This window comes from Biomphalaria glabrata, chromosome 15 (assembly GCF_947242115.1).
Source record: "Biomphalaria glabrata chromosome 15, xgBioGlab47.1, whole genome shotgun sequence".
NCBI classification, from domain to species: Eukaryota; Metazoa; Mollusca; class Gastropoda; family Planorbidae; genus Biomphalaria; species Biomphalaria glabrata.
Genome location: NC_074725.1, coordinates 1437787 through 1456010, shown reverse-complemented (window position 1 = coordinate 1456010; position 18224 = coordinate 1437787). Strand labels below are relative to the sequence as shown.

The 18224-nt window shown below is 36.8% G+C and overlaps 2 protein-coding genes across 3 annotated transcripts; both read right to left on the bottom strand.

The window, feature by feature from the left end:
• Positions 1–383: 383 nt before the first annotated feature.
• Positions 384–4416, bottom strand: LOC106064823 (UDP-glucuronosyltransferase 1A9-like). The gene is made up of 2 exons (XM_056011811.1): positions 4288–4416; positions 384–2443 (listed from the first exon to the last, which is right to left on the bottom strand). Exon 2 carries the CDS (start codon positions 2441–2443, stop codon positions 908–910), a length of 1536 nt encoding a protein of 511 aa, XP_055867786.1. The 5' UTR covers positions 4288–4416; the 3' UTR covers positions 384–907.
• Positions 4417–6694: 2278 nt separating this feature from the next.
• LOC106074261 (toll-like receptor 4) lies at positions 6695–13882 on the bottom strand. 2 transcript variants are annotated; one of them, XM_056013208.1, is made up of 5 exons: positions 13698–13882; positions 11355–13560; positions 9171–9325; positions 8816–8979; positions 6695–7597 (listed from the first exon to the last, which is right to left on the bottom strand). In XM_056013208.1, the coding sequence occupies exons 2-5, from the start codon at positions 13541–13543 to the stop codon at positions 7406–7408; spliced, it is 2700 nt and encodes an 899-aa protein (XP_055869183.1). In that variant the 5' UTR covers positions 13544–13560; positions 13698–13882; the 3' UTR covers positions 6695–7405. The 2 variants fall into 2 exon arrangements, with proteins under 2 accessions (XP_055869183.1, XP_055869182.1); XM_056013207.1 differs by having other exon boundaries at positions 11355–13882.
• Between the last annotated feature and the right edge of the window lie 4342 nt (positions 13883–18224).

The window sequence follows — 18224 nt, the reverse complement described above, 5'->3', positions numbered from 1 at the left end:
CACTATCCTGTCACCTTGTTCATAATGAGTAGCAACTTAAGTTGGTAAAATAAAAAGAAGCTGATTAAGTTTTCTATTTATTTATTTTTTAAAATTAGATTAAGACTAAGATTAAGACTAAGATTAAGACTAAGACTAAGATTAAGACAAAGACTAAGATTAAGACTAGGACTAAGATTAAGACTAAGATTAAGACTAAGACTAAGGCTAAGATTAAGACTAACACCAAGATTAAGACTAAGACTAAGATTAAGACTAGGATTAAGACTAAGATTAAGACTAAGACTAAGACTTACTAGGACTAGGACTAAGACTAAGACTATGACTAGGACTAAGGCTAAGACTAAGACTAAGACTGCTTTATGGATCCTTACGGAAAATTTGTTGTGATTACAAGGACTCTTTTCTCATATAAAGACAACACAACAGAAACATACACATAAATAGAACAGACACAACATAAAGAGTTCATTCAGCGACTACACACAGACATCTTGATCCTTTTCATGTTTCCTGATCAACGAGTGGCGTTGATATAGTCTGACCGAATAAGGAACGAACGAGTTTTTATACCGCTCTGTTCTAGTCTTGATTGACAGAACTCGCCCACTTCGCGACGACTTGACGTAGTTATGATGGAGCGGGTTGCTGTCTTCTTCAAAGATTTTTCCTATTTTTCTGAGACATTTTTGTTCAAGAAGTTCATTTAAATATGATAGAGTTGTGCGTGTGTTGTTTTTTTTATGCTTTTCTAATAATGTTGTCTAAACGGCGCAACAGTTTAGATGAAGCGTTTAATAGTCTAAATCTCTAAGCACAGTAAAGTGGCAGTATTAACAAATTAGGAAACAACATTAACAAAAATAAAAAAGTTAAAATACAAAATTCTGAAAGTGCTCAGCTGTTGTTACTCTGACTTCAGTTTCCAAGCATTATTTTTAAACATATAATAGATCAACCTAATTGTTGTATACATTACAAGGATAATGACGATAAAACTAACCATTAAAAATGCAATGACGTCTATTAAAAGATATTGGTAGAGCGGCATTTGTTGACCAAATGACCTCATGTAATCTCCGCCATATTTCATCACGTGATCAAACCAGAAGGCCGCTTCCTTGCTGGGGTTTTTGTAAAGTTTTTTGAATAGCTTTGATGCTTTCTTGATAGTAGATCTGTATCTAGGATCGTACGTTACATTGTTTATTAAATTCGCCAGCTCCTCGGGGGTAACAGATGTAAGGTCTGCCCCAAGACCAAATCCTTTGACGAGAATCCTTTCCGTGTTATAAAATTGGTCCGAGTGTAACGGCAGGCACAACATGGGGACAGCGTGATACAGCGCCTCGTACTGGCCATTCTTACCACACTGAGATATAAACACTTTGGCGTTAGGATGGCCCAGAAGGTCATTCTGGGGCAGCCAAGGCCTGGTGAGTATTTTTCTAGAGCGAATAATTGTAGCATTAGTTTTCCAAACGACATTGAGGGCAATCTTCTCAAACGCTGAGATAATAATGTCTGTAATTCTTTGACCAAGTTCTATATCAACCGAACCGAAACTGACCACGGCAAAGCCATGGCTAGACTCATCAGCGAATAATTTTAGTTGACCGGTCAAGGAGTTTGAGGGTCTGGCGGAAGAGCTACCGATAAATTTGGTGTTTGGCAACGCTGGACGATGATAGTCCAGAATGTGGTCAGTTTCAAAGAGAAATATCTCCGCCTTCAGCACGATGTCATTGATAGACAGAAAAGGCTTTTCCGGCACAAACTGGCGGACAAATTTATCATAAGTAGCAGACGGACACAAAAAGAAGGTCAAGTAGATTAAAGTCAACTTAACACGTTGAAAAAAGGTCATCTTGTCCGAGAAACTCAGGTGAATCAAAGGTTCTAAAATTGGGTTAAACGGGGTCCGTGTCTTTACAGGGTTCCGCATAGTGCTTATAAAGGCAAACGGGATGTCATATTTGTAGGGAATCAAGACCACATTCGTTGATGATTTGGCCATTTCTAGGACGAAGAGGTCTGGTTTTAAGCTTGTGACGTTGGAGATGAATTGCGTGTCCTCTAAAATCTGGCCAAGAAATATTTCATGGCGGTGTTGTGGTAGAAAAACCTCGTAGACGCTATCGTGATCTTTTTTCAGTAATTCTTCAGCAAACAGCTTTTTGTAAAAAGGATCGATCTCATACTCGTAGGTGATGAAGCGGACGCGCTCATTTCTGACCAGTCCCTCTAAGCTCTGCTGACGTGGTAGGCACAGCCATACGTCGTGGCCGAACTCGGTCAGGGCTGCAGCGATGATGCTGTGATAGATGGCGTAACTCCTCCAAGGGGATGGGAACATGACGATCTTCTTGGCTTCAAGGAACAAGTCCGGCAACTCCAAAAGGGCAACAACTGAGCAGATCATGAAGGATAAGCTGGATCTCATCTGTGTTTTAAAGACATAAAAAAATACATTATTAAAGAAAAGACAATACTGAAACATATCTATTGCTAAAACAAAAGGAAGTCATGCATAGTTAAGGCTAACTTTTGTGTTTAACGTCGTAGGAACTGAACTAAGACAAACCACACACCTAATGCTAGAAAATGTATGCGTTTTAATCCTGGTGCTTAAACACATTATACTGAAACGAGATAAGATATGTCAAGATTTTAGTATACATGTCCATAAAATGTTTTGGCTGCATATTTGATTGCAGACGATTCCTATTTTGATAAGAAGTCAAATAAGATACCGACCATAGACCTAAATAAATATACACTGGCCGATAAAAGAGTTTTTATGAAACGAAAATTTATGACTTGCAATTTTGTGTGCTTTATTATACAGCATTTATGAGCAGTATAGTTTTGTTTAATCTCTAAGACTTTACAGAATTCGGAAATCCGACAACAATAGATATACATGTTTTCAAGTTACATGAAGTTATTTCCTTTTTCCAGTCTATATTTATGTATGTCTATGGTTACGACAAGTTTTGTATGCATGTCAATAAAATGTTTTGGCTGCATATTTGATTGCAGACAATTCCTGTTTTGCTAAGAAGTCTAGGTAATTTTAAAAAATGGAACTTCAGATGCTGGAGATGTCTAACACCTTCTGCTTTGGCCCTGAATAGTAAAGGGTAAATACAGGGAAGCAACCTCTTACTTGAGGGTTCCATAAATTTAAAGTCTTTTGCTATTTCTTTGAATTCGTAATTTACATTTTGATGTATCGTGCAATAGTAACTTGAAATTTTATGCGTGTTACTAAGTCTTTGATGTGAGTTCGGATTATTTGAATATTTAATTTCAGAAGATCAGTTATATTCTATTTCACACCACATCTAACATTTCTGGCTTGGATGTTAAATCACAAAGCCTAGTGTTGGCTCTTGTAAGGACAACAACACTACCTACCTGACCCAAACAGATGCATAGACAGCCCGGATTAAAAATTGATAAGGCCCTAAGCTAATTGAATTGGGGCCTCTTGTAATCAACATAAAGCAATTTATTACTTTTCTTTTTCTTTAAAACAATATTGGGGTCCACCCAAGTGGGGGGCCCAAAGCTATAGCTAATTATAGCGAATGTTACCTGTAGGTAAATCCAGTGCTGTAATGCACGCCATGTATCACAAGGTATTTATGCCAACATTAGAAGGCGATTGTTATAACAGGCCGGCCTTAGGTATAGGCTAACTGGGCAGCCGCCTAGGGCCTCCATTTTGTGTCGGGGCGGGGGGGGGGGGGAGGCCTCGCACAGGAAAAGAATTTCGATTTTAAAAAATGCGAAACTTGGAGCTAGCAAAATCTACTTCTACAAGCCTAGCTCTAAGTGTCTATTATAACTTATGGTTTAGTCGTGAATGTTAAGCATTGCTGTTTTGTTTTGTTTTTTTTTAACTTTAAAAAATATTTTGTTTGTTCTTATTACTGTCTGTCAGTGAAATTTCTTTTGCATATGGCCACCCCCATGAATTGGTAATATACTTTCTTGTATTTTTTTGAACTAATATCTATATGTAAAAATGAATTATATAATAACAAAGAGACATAGTCACAGTACATGAGGTTATCACAAGAAAATGATAATTAAAAAGTAAGGAAAGTAATCCACTTATCTATATACTAGTATCTTTCCTTTCAAAATAACAGTTATAAGCCTTTAGTTTCTGAACTTGTCACAGAAATGTCATACCTACTAGACTATATATATATATATATATATATATATATATATATATAACTCTACATAACAGTTAAATGTTATAGGCATATTTACCTTGAATTGTGTGGGAAAGCGGGCGATAACTGAAAACAATGGTAACAAAAATGACTGAGAATGTTCACTGCAGACTATGACTTCTAATGGTATTAATTTGAACCTTAAAAAAAAATGTCCTCAACCTGTGACAAAGTTAAGGTTTATTTAATTGGTGTGGACAGAGGCGGGCAGTGGATGACTTAATAGGTGCATATCTCATTTAAAACATCTGCAACGCTGGTATGAGAGTTACAATTACTCAATGGCCTACAATAGTCAAACATTGATGAGCTAGTTGCTTATGTGTTTGGTAGTCTTATGACTGTGCCATAGCACATTGTATGTTAGTTCACAAATATGCTAGAAAAATGTGTTGTGTAAAGTCATTTCATGTATTAAAGTACTTGACTCAGGGCCGGTTTTAGGTATGCGGAGGCTCCGGGGAAGAAATTTTGTGGAGGCGCCTAGACTTTTTACTTATTAAATTTTTACAACCTTTACTATTTTAATAATTTCACTGTATAGAGTTTAGTCCTTGTTGTATAAAGGGAGAGTGGTCCTTGAAGGATTGCGGGCACGACATGGCCTAAATTGTGACGATGTGCCTAAACTCAAAAACTCAAACTTATTAATTAAAAAATACTAATATCTAAAATCATGCCTTATAAGAGAGTACTTGTAAATAAAATTACATTTTTCTTCGCTTAAAAAATAAAATTATTTCACTTTCATATTTTATTAACAAAAATGTAAATTTTTAGTGTTTACGCCATGTAGTAAATCTGGAGTATATTACATCAATACGAACACACCGTAGGCCAGCGGTTCTCAACCTTTTATGCTCGGCGACCCCTTTTTACAATCCCCCACTCTTCCGCGACCACCCCCCTACACACACATACAGCAAAAGAAGAATAGACAACAACAATTCATATTTTCGATGGTCTTAGGCGACCCCTGGCAAATTGTCAATCAACCCCCAAGGGGGTCGCGATCGACAGGCTGAGAACCCCTGCTGTAGGCTGATGCGTGTCAACCACGAAAGTGTTGCCAATTGTAAGGCTTCTACTGTTGTTGGTAAAAATGAGAAAAAAGACAATGTGCTAATCTCATAGATAAGTTGCTGACCTGTTTAAAAATAGATTGTCAGAGCCCCCTTCTTGTTGAGTCCCCCTTGTCTTTCCTGCCATCCCTTAAATCCGGCCCTGCCCCAACTCTGTGTTTTATTAAGTTTATATGGCACTTTTGCCCGTACTTTTGCAAGGTAGAGTTTGCTTAAAAAAAAAAGAAATATCAAGCAAAATATTTTTAAAATCCTTTAAAAAAAAGCCCATCTCAATAATGTAGAAGTTTTTTTGTTTATTCAATATCAAACACAAGATTCCTCAAGGGGACTAATTCAACTTGTACCACCACATCTGTCAAGTACGATTTCTTTCCTGTGTTCAAACAAAATAATTAATTACCAATAGTTAATTAACTAATTGCTTATTTTTTTAGATAAACAGAAAAGGATTGGGTAGATTTAAATATATTTCTTCCACTCTTCTAGGTCTAGCCTTGGTCCGATCGGATGAATCACCATTTTATTTTAAATTGTTAAACCTGTCACCTTTCTAAATTCGTAGATTGTTTACAGTTGCAAGGTTGATGAATTTAAATGGACCTCTCATATTCTGTATTTTCTACTTTGTATCTTTATTTTTATGGATTGTAACATTAAAATATGCCTAGCAGGGGCGTAGCTAGGAATTTTCCATTGTTTGGGGGCCGGAATTTGACCTGTGCGTTTCAATTAATATTTAATTTTCAATGTAAAAAACACTAATTTGGGGGCCCTCTCAAGTGGGGGCCCGGGGGAATTTTACCGGATGTATCTAGCTACGCCTCTGGTGCTTGGTCTTCTTTGATAACAAGTGGAAATGGATGTAGATCTGGTGCAGATGATTAAGAATATAGAAATAAATCGATGCCCACTTGCCAAGTTGTTCTTGACTTTGTTGATCGAGACTTTATAATATCGATTTTTTTTTCAAAGTCGATTAAAATGTACGTTGAAATTTCGAGAGTATTCTAAATCAAAAAAAAAAAAGATTCATCATCTCATCTCTGCATATGGTCTTGATTTTGCAGGCTTGGAGTCAGTGAGTATGATTTCGTGATCGACAATGGAAGTCTTGCCTGGAACAACTTTGACTATTTCTGAATGTTCTTTGAGAATGTTTGTCTTCTTCATGGATAACAGCTAAACATCAGGCCATGTCAGACTTCAACGATTTTATAGTGGGAAGCGTGGCCGAGAGGCTAAGTGCGCTTGAGCTTGGCTTGGTTTGGCTAGAGGGGGGCTCGAGGTTCGACACCCGACTCGGGCAGAGTTGTGTTTTGGCAGCACCAACCCCCCCCCCCCCACCCAACTGGTCCACAAATGAGATTGCGCTCTGAACATGCTCTAAGCCTATATAAAAGCTATGTGGTAGATAGGGATGGGCTTGTAGTGGGTAGAGATGTCCATGTCGGCTTGTCTATCACTGCACTTTCCCCTACTAATGCCAACCACCGAAATAAATCAACTTCGATGCTTACATGGCTGTATATGCACTGTGTCGATGAAAATTAAGGTCAAGATAAAGGAGACGAAGAGTGTTATTAAAGTGGTATGCTCAACGTGAATATTAAATGTGTTGCCGTTAAGCAAATTTACAGACAAATTAGAAGAAAAAAAAGGTGTTATAGTGAATATAACGTATAACACAATTAAATCTACCTAAATATATAACAATATATATATATATATATATAACAATTATATACAATGTACAGAAGACAAATTGAAACCAAATCAAAGCTACTGAACGTCAATATATAAGCTAAATAAAAGCCAAATTAAAACACAATATAACATGAATGGACGTTACTATTTGACAAAAAAAAAATATCTTGTAAAACGAACTCCCCTTGACTTAAGCTTAATATTGATCTAATATCCGTAATGAAAATTCCATCAAGTTTTTTTATTTATTTATTTGTAACTGAACTATGGGAGGGTATCATCAACATATTGCTCTCATTTCTGCATTACACTGATCCGTTCTGGCATTTGTCCACATTTTCACGATTTACGTTTAGATCAAATAGCCTAGAGACGCATGATGTCCCTGGCCAGTTTGTTCCAGAACACATCAGTGACCTCCCCTTGCGGGTACACCAGGTACGTGTTTTTATTAAGGTGATACAAGAGGTCAGCCGTCAGCTCTGTCGTAGGTATGGATTCTTTGATGAGAAACACAAGTACTGGACGCCCTGTGTGGACTGACTCCATGTTGGCCATCTGTTCAGATAACGAAATAAAAATTAAAACTTAGATCTTTTCAATGACATGTGCTAACATTATATAGTTCAACTAGCAGTGCCACACCTTCTTTGATATGGACAAAGAAATTTCCTACATGTGTGTCTAAAACCGCATTACCGTAAGAGGTCTTCGATTTCAACAGAACCGAGCCTCTAATGTAGGCCTGCTGCTGGTAGAAGATTTGGAAGGGGCCGGATATAGCCCGCAGTCCGAAACTCGTAGGGTGGACATTATCATTTCAAAGTTGTCACATGTTAAAGAAGCCACAGAATCAACGTTTTAAGGCTCACAAAAGCCATGAGCCGAAGGGAACTGGGTTAAATGGGCTATTGGCAGTCGGTATTCAGTGAGTTCACAGCAGAGGCTCTTAAACTTTTTTGACTTGGGACAGGGGGTAGCACATACTTGTTTTAGTTCGTCAGCAGAACTATTTCTTTTATCTCATGAAGTAGATATTCGTAATACGAGAGGAAATTATAGTTTTACAAGCTGTGTGTCCTTATTTCATTGAATTTATGGCAATCATGTCGCAGTGGCGTCACTAGGGTCGGTATCACCCGGTGCTGCCCGCAGTGAATTTATGTGTATCTTAATAAATTGTGTGTCTTCTATTCCGGAAGTTCTCTTGATCATTGTAAGTAAGATATGTAATTGAGCGACACGCATTATTTCTAGTTTCTAGCGGTTACTGACCATCATGACATACAAACATTGAAACACTAATATAATGTTGTGAATCTAATGGCGGACTGATACGGTTAATTTGTGTGCGACCTACTGTCACACGTGACTCAGGCAAATCACACAGGTCAACAGCTGTCGATGGACAAGAGCCTAATGTCATTAAAAAGTATATCATTAACAGACATCAGTGCCATTCTATAGTTATAACTTTACGAAGTAATTATAAAATTTGTTATATGATATAATTTAAAAAGATATATGCATTAGACAGATGTAGTTCTATAGTTAGCTAAACATTTCTTTTCAATTTTATCTCAAAATTTCCCCATAATCAAAATCATAAAATCTCGTGTTGCAGTGTATACTGTGTATAAAGTTGCCTCATATGTTGTTATTATTGTTATATATAACTATGACTCGTTACACTGGGTGCTGTTATAATTTAGCTAGCCAACAGCGTTATATAATACACTGATAAAATAACCTGCCAATCAATTTTTTAATATTTACCTGCAGTTCAAAGTTACACCAGGTGCTGTTGAGAAGATTTCGTGTGAGAACCACTAAAGTTTTCCGGCTCTCTTTGACGGCAGTCACAATGTTGGAAGCGATGAATTCCCCCACAGCAAAGTCTCGCCCGTGGACCAAGACTCTCAGCTCACGACGGTCTAATGCTGTTAGATAAATAGATATTCTTTCATTCAAACTCTGCTAATGTCAATTAAGCTGTATACAATTCTGAAAGCAATTACTTTTAAACGACTCTCTGAAATCAACTTCCTTTTAGCTAAAAGTATAGCTATTCTTGCGGACCTTAGCCATAATTGAATACTAAATGTATAACGTGTGTAGCTGCTTACAATACCTGGCAAAAGGCTCTCCAAAATAAACTCCTCATCCTCAGAAGCATACGCAATAAAAACATCGTATAGAAAATTCTCTTCTCTCCCTTTGTCTTTTGTTTTCTTTTTGACCACCAAGTAGGCCACGTAGTACAAATACCTCAGTCTCCAGCGAAACCTGAAACAATTAGGAAACATTATATATATGTCAGTGAGGCATTTAAACATATAAACGACATAGTGTATTGCAGCGTTTCTCAAACTGTTAGCGCACTCCTGTGTGATGTTGTAAAATATAATATGAATGTGGTCTTTTATTTTGGTCAAGAGTTGTTATTGCATTGAAGTTATGTTTGAGAATAAATCAAGTAAATGTCTAAAAGTATATAACTTTTAATTAGGTGGCATCCTTTCATCTTCTGAGTAAAATGCTGCAACAATAATGTAGTCATCTTATACAAAACACTTAGAAAAAAAAATTGCCTCTTTCACGGGTTTTTAATTACACAGGAAAAACAAAACAGTTTATAACTACTAAACAAATATTAGTTGAATTCTTTCTTTGAAGGAAGATGTGACCTAGTATTAGGATAGGTCATAAGACCAGTGACCTCTGCTGTACTGGCAAGTTAGTCCAGTGGTACTTTGTGGTCCCAAATTACATTATCTAGGTTATTAACTATAGCCTCTAGATATACAAAATTACTGAGACAGACAAGTAATAATACTGAGATTTCAGTTGCAACAAAAAAAAAAATAGAGTTTATTTAAAAACAAAAGAAATAGATGTATAAATGGAAATAAAGGCTAACCAAAGAAAATGAAATAATGAAACAAATCAAAATAGTAGGACAGGTTCAGTTCAAAAAAAAATCAAAGAACCAGCATTACAGAGGCACAATAGTGTCTCATCTCAGAAACCAAAACGATGGTTTACAATAATATAATACATGTCATGACAATTAAATGACAACATCCATGAGACACACTACAGTCTCGTATCAAAACAAAAGGTGTCTTTTACAAAATAAATATCTAGGGGAGGATAAGAGACTAGGTAGACCTATACTATTTACATAAACCAACTTATTAATAACAAATAAATAAAGTCTACTTAGCTCATTATCGAAACACTCTTCCCATAACAGTGGCACACTTCTCTTGAGTTAGAACACAACAACACAAGTATTTAGTTAAACATTAAAGAGATTTAGTTCAAACTACACTGGTCAGCTCAAGGACTCAAGAGAGTGGCAATTGTATACAGTTAACAGGGACTTAAATCAACTAATAAAGGGGAATAACTCTAATTAAGAAGGGTAGCCACCCTTATTGTCCCTCTTGTCACAGAAGACATTGTTATATGTTTATGGCAATAAAATTCTAAGATCTGTCATTCCTAAGTCAAAATGGTGAAATTTCATACGACTGATGTACTATCATTCTGGTCAATAATTTAACTTTATTAGACCACCTTCGTAAAGAAATAGAGTTTTACTGACATTTAATTCATATCTGTACCTCAAAACGCAGAGAACATATGACGCCGGGGCAGGGCCGGATTTAAGTATGTGGAGGCCCCAGGGCAGAATTTCTGTGGAGGCCCCAGGGAAGGATTTCTGTGGAGGCGGCAGAGGCCGATACAATTTTTTAAATTTTTTAATAAAAGATTCACTTATGAATGAAAATATAGCTAAAAGCATGCTATATTTTAGAAGTTCCTGTAAATTTAATCTAATTTTCCTAAAAAAAAATATTTAATATTCATATTTTAGTTTTAAAAAGTGTATCTTTTTGAGTTTTTGAAGGGTTAGGCCCATAGTAGAGGTACTGTCATAAACCCGGAGTTGTATTTACTTATTCAGAGCATGCTACAAGCGAACACTTCTTAATCATATTTTCGACAGCAGTAAAAATTCAAAAAAAAAATGTTTGAAATAAATCACCTTAAAAGTTTCTGACCCGTCGAACTTTGGATACATTTTTATCTCTTTTGTGAGTCCCTTTTTTGTGGAGTCCCCGGGGCTATAACTCCGCCTGCCCTCCCCTAAATCCGGCCCTGAGCCGGGGTCTGGGAAAGCGTTGCCAGTTCTCACATGCCCTCCAGCTGACTTAGAAGGGCGCGAACGTAATTTTTGGTTTAGGGAGGCGACACAAGTCAAAGTTTGAGAAACACTGCTATAACGTATATTTTGATATAAACTTACCTATACACGACAGCACCAGCTACGGTAGTGACCATTAAAAGTGTGACAGAGAGGACCACCAAGAACATAGTCGAGTTGTCAGCACATTGGAATCGAAGACGATTTAGAATTTCTTTATAAGCATCTTGATTTTTTTTATAACTTGTGTCTGGATATAGGCACAGATATCCTTCGAAGTTGGCATCAAAAGCCCTGGAGCTGACCATCCATTGTATAAAGTCTAGGTTTGTACAATCGCAGCGTATGGGACTGCCAGACATGTCAACTGTGATGTTTTGCGTTTTCACTAAGCGATCAATATCTTGGCGTGTCTGTAAAGGCAAGGTACCCAGTTGCGTGTGGCTTAGGTTCAGCATGTGAAGGTTGGACATATTGGAAATACTTATATTAAACATCCACATGTTATTATGGTTCAAATTAATCTCTTCTAGTGCGTCAAGGTCTTTAAAAATGCCACCGTAAACAAGGGACAGGTCATTCAGTGCTAGATCAAGAATTTTTAGGTTTTTAAGATACCGGAAGATTTGTCTTTTGGATGTGTATTTAAAGAAAAATTCAAGTATGTTACTTTTAAGACTGAGTTCTTGTAATGCGTCCAGATGCTGGAACATTCCTTCGTGGATTTGCTGTACTGCACAGCCGTTTAAATAAAGTTTGCGTAGTTTTGATAGACCATAAACAGGTCCTAGAAGGTTGGGAAGATAGTTATTGCTTAGAATCAAGAAATCCAAAGAATTATTCTTGTCTATTGTAAGTTCGGACAGAATGTAGGACAGTCCAAGTAATTTCATGTCTAAACAAAGTAAATTTGGCGGGAGGTTGAAAATAAGTCGTTTCGGGGGAGCAATGGAATTCCCTTGCCCGGTATTGTTGGGACGTGTTAACATTGGTTCATATCTAGGTATAATATGGAGATTATTCCCGCCATTTAACTTCAAAACTTTGAGTGCTTTAAGCGAATGCAGATCATGGATGTATTTACCGTATAAGAACCTATTTCCCCCTACGTCAATATAACTGATATTTGGAGGCATGAATTGAAGAGCACCCTCATTCAAGGATTCAAAATTATTTCCCTGAGCTTCCAAATAACGCAACGAAATTGGCAAACTTTGTGCCATAGACTTACTAATGGTTATTGATGGATGATAACTGGATTCAATATAATTCATTATGAGTCTTGTGATGTTATTTTGGTCCATAGTCTTTAATGCACGCATCAAATAGTTAACGCCAATATCCAGGTTATAGCTAACGTCTAGTGTCTGGAGATTTACTAGAGGCTTAAATATATATTCTGTTTGTTTGTCTGCCCAGATATTGCAATTACTCACATTCAATAGAGTTATTTGTTTGACATTTAAGAAAGATCTATTGTCGAAACCATTTATTAAACAGTAACCTTCTTTGTGCCCAGCTAATACTAAAGATCGAAGTTTTATCAAGTTCCTAAAACCACTTCCAAAGACAGCCCTTATAAAACCATCGAGGTATAAGGTCTCCAAGTTGGTGAGCTTAGACAACGCTTTATCGGGATATCTAAACGATGAACTGTAGTTATTCTCAATGTTTCTATTCAGTTTCAAGCAACGTAGAGATTTCAAGTCAGAAAAGACACCGATTGGAAATGTTTGGCTGAGATAGATAAGGCTGTTATTGTACAAGTTTAGCATTGTCAAGTTTTCAAGTCCCCTGAAAGAGGCGATTCCAAGTCGAGATAATTTATTGGAAGACAAATCTAAGTAGATCAGTTGTTTATAGTTACAAAAAGTACAGTCGGGCAATTTTGAAATTAAGTTTAAAGCCAGATTGAGATGTGTCACGTTTCGAGGAAGATCTTTGGGAACATCTTTTAGATGACTTCTTGAACAATCACATCGCGTAGAGACACAAGTGCAATGCTCAAGTGTCTGGTTAGGATCGGAATAGAACGTCTTCTTGCCAAGTCTCTTGTCCCAATCATCGTCTCGAGCTTTTTGGTGTCTGTTCAGAAATGTAGTTTGATAATTATCAACGTTCAAGGCTGAAAATTCATTATAATTATGATCTTCAAAGATACAAGAGTTCTTGTCTTCGTGTTGCTCTGGATAATAATCACTACAATCTTTATCTAATGGCTTCTTTGCGTTACCTTCTGATATACACAACAAGAAGACGCAACACGCACTTAGCTTCACGCTTGTGGACATGATTTATACAATTTTATCTGTAAAAGATGTAAATCATTTGGTAAAAAATTTGAATTCTTTAGAACTATAACATAATACATTTAGGCAAAGTACAACTACAGTCACATCACAGCGTCTAGAAAGTAATAAGTCCCCTAGAATGTTTGTATCTCACATCTAGAACTATGACAATCCTAAATCACGTCCGCATCACAGCGGGCAGCGAAAGGCAACTTTAATACATCTGTTCTGCCCCGAGTACCGCTAGCAACTGACTCAAGTTGAGTTTATTCATTCTCACTTCCTCTTTCTACTCAGAGGTTTTTTTTCTCGTATTATCACTTTCTTGACCAAAGGTGAACAAATAACACACAATGTCAAATGAGGCTGTGACATGTACACATTAGAGATGGTTTGACTCAGGGGCGTCCTCAAAGTCTTCGCTGAGATTAGAACCGGAGATACTTTGGTTTGGAGGTCAAGCGCTTGTGCTGGTCACATGACGTCCTCGTTAACCGTCGTATTTAAATAATTCTGAACTATCAACCTTCCAACCTTCCTTGTACCCAACTTGAGGGGGAAAAAAAGGAGATTTGTAGAACCAAGATATTATCAAAATGGCGTAATTACACTATGCATTTGTCATTTTACAAGGTGGTCTCGAAATTTGCCTTTTGAGATTTTGGCGTTTAATGCACATGTGATCAAATTCAAACAGCAACTATGCTACAATGTAGTCTTTACCTACATCGGGGCCTACAGGAAATGTATAAAATTGCAGGTTATTTTTTCTGAGGATTTTCAGAAGAGATGGGGGAAATGAGGGTTGTCACCGGGTTGTGTTATCTCCTTTAAGTGTTTAGTTTTAAAATGCGGCTCTTAAAAAAATCAACAAATACTTGAATTTTACGTTACTGTGTGCTATTACTTGAGTTGATTCGAGTACTGTAGCTGACACTTTTTATTGTTTTACTTTTATTTGTAAGTTGTCCAAAATTATTTCGAAAAAAAAATGTATAGCAAAATGGCTGGGCCATTCTCCCCCCCCCCTCCCTCCCCCAAATAAAAAAATCTCTTGCCTCTTTCAATATGAGCCTCTTATAATCGCAATAAAGAATCACCCTTTGTGTCAGGATTTTGTGATTTTACCATCACAAAAAAAGATACAAGACACCGATAGAAAAGACAAACAGACACAAATACTCTTTTGTTCCCCTGGCAATCAAATCATTAAATAAGAACAATCTGGTATAAACTTTGTCACATGTAAATTATGAGAGAGTCTGGTGTGAATGTACACTTTGGTTTCTTATAGTTATAATGTTTTTTGTTTGGTGTAATGCACAAATTGTAAGACAAATTTCCATACGGACAATAAAGATTATTATTATTATTATTAATTTAGAGGAATTTTACTTGTTAAAAATATGTTTATTATGTATTATACATACTAAACTTAATAGGCACAATGCCTGGCCCTGGGGTTTGCGCGCTGAACTATCGTTCGGACTTATCGATGGTCCCGGGTTCAAACCCTGACCGCTACCATCCCCGTCGTTTGCAAGAGGTTCAAACTAGGAAGTAAATTATCTTCAAAAGAATAGCTTGAGATTTAGCAAAAGTATGATCTAGATCAGGGGTTCTAAGCCTGTGGGTCGCAACCCTCTTGGGGGTCGATTGATGATTTGCCTGGGGTCGCCTAAGACCATCGAAAATATGGATTGTTTTGTCTACTATTCTATTGTTGTGCGGGTGGGGGGTCGCGGCAGAATGGAGGATTGTAAAAAATGGTCGCCGAGCTTTAAAGGTTGAGAACCGCTGATCTAGATGGAAAGAAGAAAAGAATCCTTGCCTTCAAATAATATAAAAAATAAGATAGGAAAAGATAATTGTACTTGTCCAAGCTTCACCCTGGTAATGTTTCTCAGCCTTTACGTGGCGCCCGGGTGGAGGCGGGGCTCCATGAGGATCAATAGGGGCCACTCGTTCGGGTGTCGTAGGATCGTAGGACCGAGTACTTTGCACTTGCTGGGATGTAGGTGAGCCCTGACCATTGCTTGTTCGTTTTGGCTGAATGGAATCGGCACTCGTTGTTCTGGCACTCATCTCCGACTCTGCATTTCCACTATTTATGACCAAATTCTTTTTTTCTATTCAGTATTTTTGTAGTGACATCAACATCTTATACACAACACAAAGGACAAAAACAAAGTGATAAAGACTTCTGAGGGAGAAGTCGTCATGATTGAATGTTCCACAATATCTACCTCACCGGAGCCAAAAGTTTTGATTTATATTGTGGAGCGAATAATGTAAGGTCCGACTGCCGTTTTGTTTTACAAGAAAAATTAGTTGCATTAACATTGGTACACAACACCGAGGACAACAAACAATGCGTTAACTCTTTCTCTCCGTAATTATTTTACCACATTCTGGTGGAATCGACGCTGGTATCGTCAGTTAGGAGAGAAAGAGTTAAGGACTTCAGAGGGCGCTGTCGTTCTGACTGACATTCTATAATCTCCACTTCACCGGTATACTTAGTCAGTAATGTCTGCGGTTCTTTGCTTTTCATTTACACTGTTCATTGTAATGTCGTACTCATCAATTAATAAATCCATCATGGCAAATATAGGAGAATAAGCGAGCAGTCAGAGCGAGATTCTTAATGCTTATCACAAGGAACCAAGACCTCAACATTTCTGTACACACGTATATCAATATTTATAGATTGTTATAATTGACATTTTTTTCTTCACAATTAAGTTGTAAATGTTCACGCCACATTTGTGGCCAGTATATGTTTGTGTTTGCCAAGTAATTGTTGAGACTAAAACTTTTAAATATATTACTTTGATGATAAAGATTCGGTCACGTTATTTATGTATATTTTACTCTTGGAGCGTTGTCACCTGGAAATTATAGATACAATTATTCATAAAACATTGAATCATAATCTTCAAATACAAAAACAAAATCTAATAAAACACTCAGAAAGACACAAAGATTAAGGGATATTACTCGTTCCATATGCTAGGACAAATTTGTACAAATGTTCCTTCTTCCCTAGCGCTATTAGAGCATGGAATGGGTTGCCTGAGCTAGCCAGGAAAACCAGTGACTTGGCAGAATTTAAGTCATTGGTTAACATGCATTACTAAATGCATCACGCGTAAGACGTAATCATCTTCTTTTTTTAAAGTAACTTCAGTATTATATAAGATAAGAAGATAAGAAGCTTGTCTCATTTCTACGCTACTGTGTTAGGTTTTTACATTTGTCTACATGCTAGTGATATGACTTTAGCGAATTAGATCAAATAACCTAGACACGCATAAGATCCTTGCCAGTTTTGTTCCAAAACACATCAGTGACCTCCCCTTGCGTCACGCTCTGTGGTATTTTATGTTTAGATGTACAATCTTTTCCCTTTCCAACTTCTTGTGTGACTTAAGAGGCAAGTTTTTGATGCACAGCTGCGGTCACATGTTGGACATATGTAATCACCAGGGGCCGTTGCATTTTCACCTTTCTTTGTACTACAGTTCTCCATGTGACTAAATCCATAATAATTTATATACATACAAAAATAAACATATGGCCTACTCCTAGATGAGCTAGAAGAGAAGAAAAAGAACCTGACAGTTCTACATCAAGAATTGAATAGGCCTACATCGTTTTAGTTGTACTAGATGTTTGTAGCTACAGACCAACGACTGATCAACAATAGATACAACAAAACTCTATATATTATAATCTGACAACTTTATCTTACTTATGAAAGTATTCAAATCCTATAAATATAAGAATCAAACATATTTAAAGGGGCAATTTTTTTTTAAACTCATGAGGTTAGATAAAAAGGGAACGTGTGCAAATACTCGAAGACGGTGGGACGTCTCGTCTGTTCAAAATAAAGATTTAGTAACAAAACAATGTAACAATTTTATTTGTTTGGCCAAAAAGCGAAAATGTTACAAAGTCAAAGTTAAAAGTAAATAACAGTAAACAAATATTTGACATACTCAAGGGAATCAATATAAAGATAATAATAGTTAATAAAATGTAATAATTCATGGTTTGTGTATGTGTGTGGGTGTGAGGGGGGGTGATGATGTTTTATTTTTTTTTAAATAATTTTTCATAATACAAAATTTAATAACAAGGGACGTAACACAAACACTCGTCTTATGTGTCACACTATCCCGTTCTAAGGTCCGTACTCTGGGGAGGTTGATCTCCACAGAACCTACACCCCGGTATGAGCTTGTTTTCTAAAGCTTGTATCCAACGATCTGCGGATCATGTTTGTGCAATTAAAAAAGTGGGTGCAAGCTTCTCCCACGTTTATCAGCCTCCACGTGGCGCCCAGGTGGGTGCGGGGGCCCATGGGGATCAAGAAGGGCCTGAATCAGCCATGAAAACCTACGAGTTTAAGTCTCTCAGTAATACGCACGAAAAGGTTAACACAGTGATACTCATAGGATGAGATTATCTTCTTTTCGTAAAAATAGTCTGTAGAGAATATTAATTAAGTTTAAATACATTTAGATAAATATACTTACTGTTTAAATTTATCATTACTTTTTTTTTTCAGAAATCACAGCATATTAAAACTGTAATCAGCTTTTTGTTTTTCTGTTTAATTCAATCCACTTGTTAGTCATATACTATTTGATGGTATTTTACTTATGAAGCAACG

Coding starts and splice junctions, on each gene's coding strand:
- LOC106064823 (XM_056011811.1), bottom strand. CDS start 2,443: ATGAGATCCAGCTTATCCTTCATGATCTGCTCAGTTGTTGCCCTTTTG.
- LOC106074261 (XM_056013207.1), bottom strand. CDS start 13,543: ATGTCCACAAGCGTGAAGCTAAGTGCGTGTTGCGTCTTCTTGTTGTGT. Junction 9,326..11,354: donor GCTGGTGCTGTCGTGTATAG/GTAAGTTTATAT, acceptor TAATTGTTTCAG/GTTTCGCTGGAGACTGAGGT. Junction 8,980..9,170: donor TTTGGAGAGCCTTTTGCCAG/GTATTGTAAGCA, acceptor TTTATCTAACAG/CATTAGACCGTCGTGAGCTG.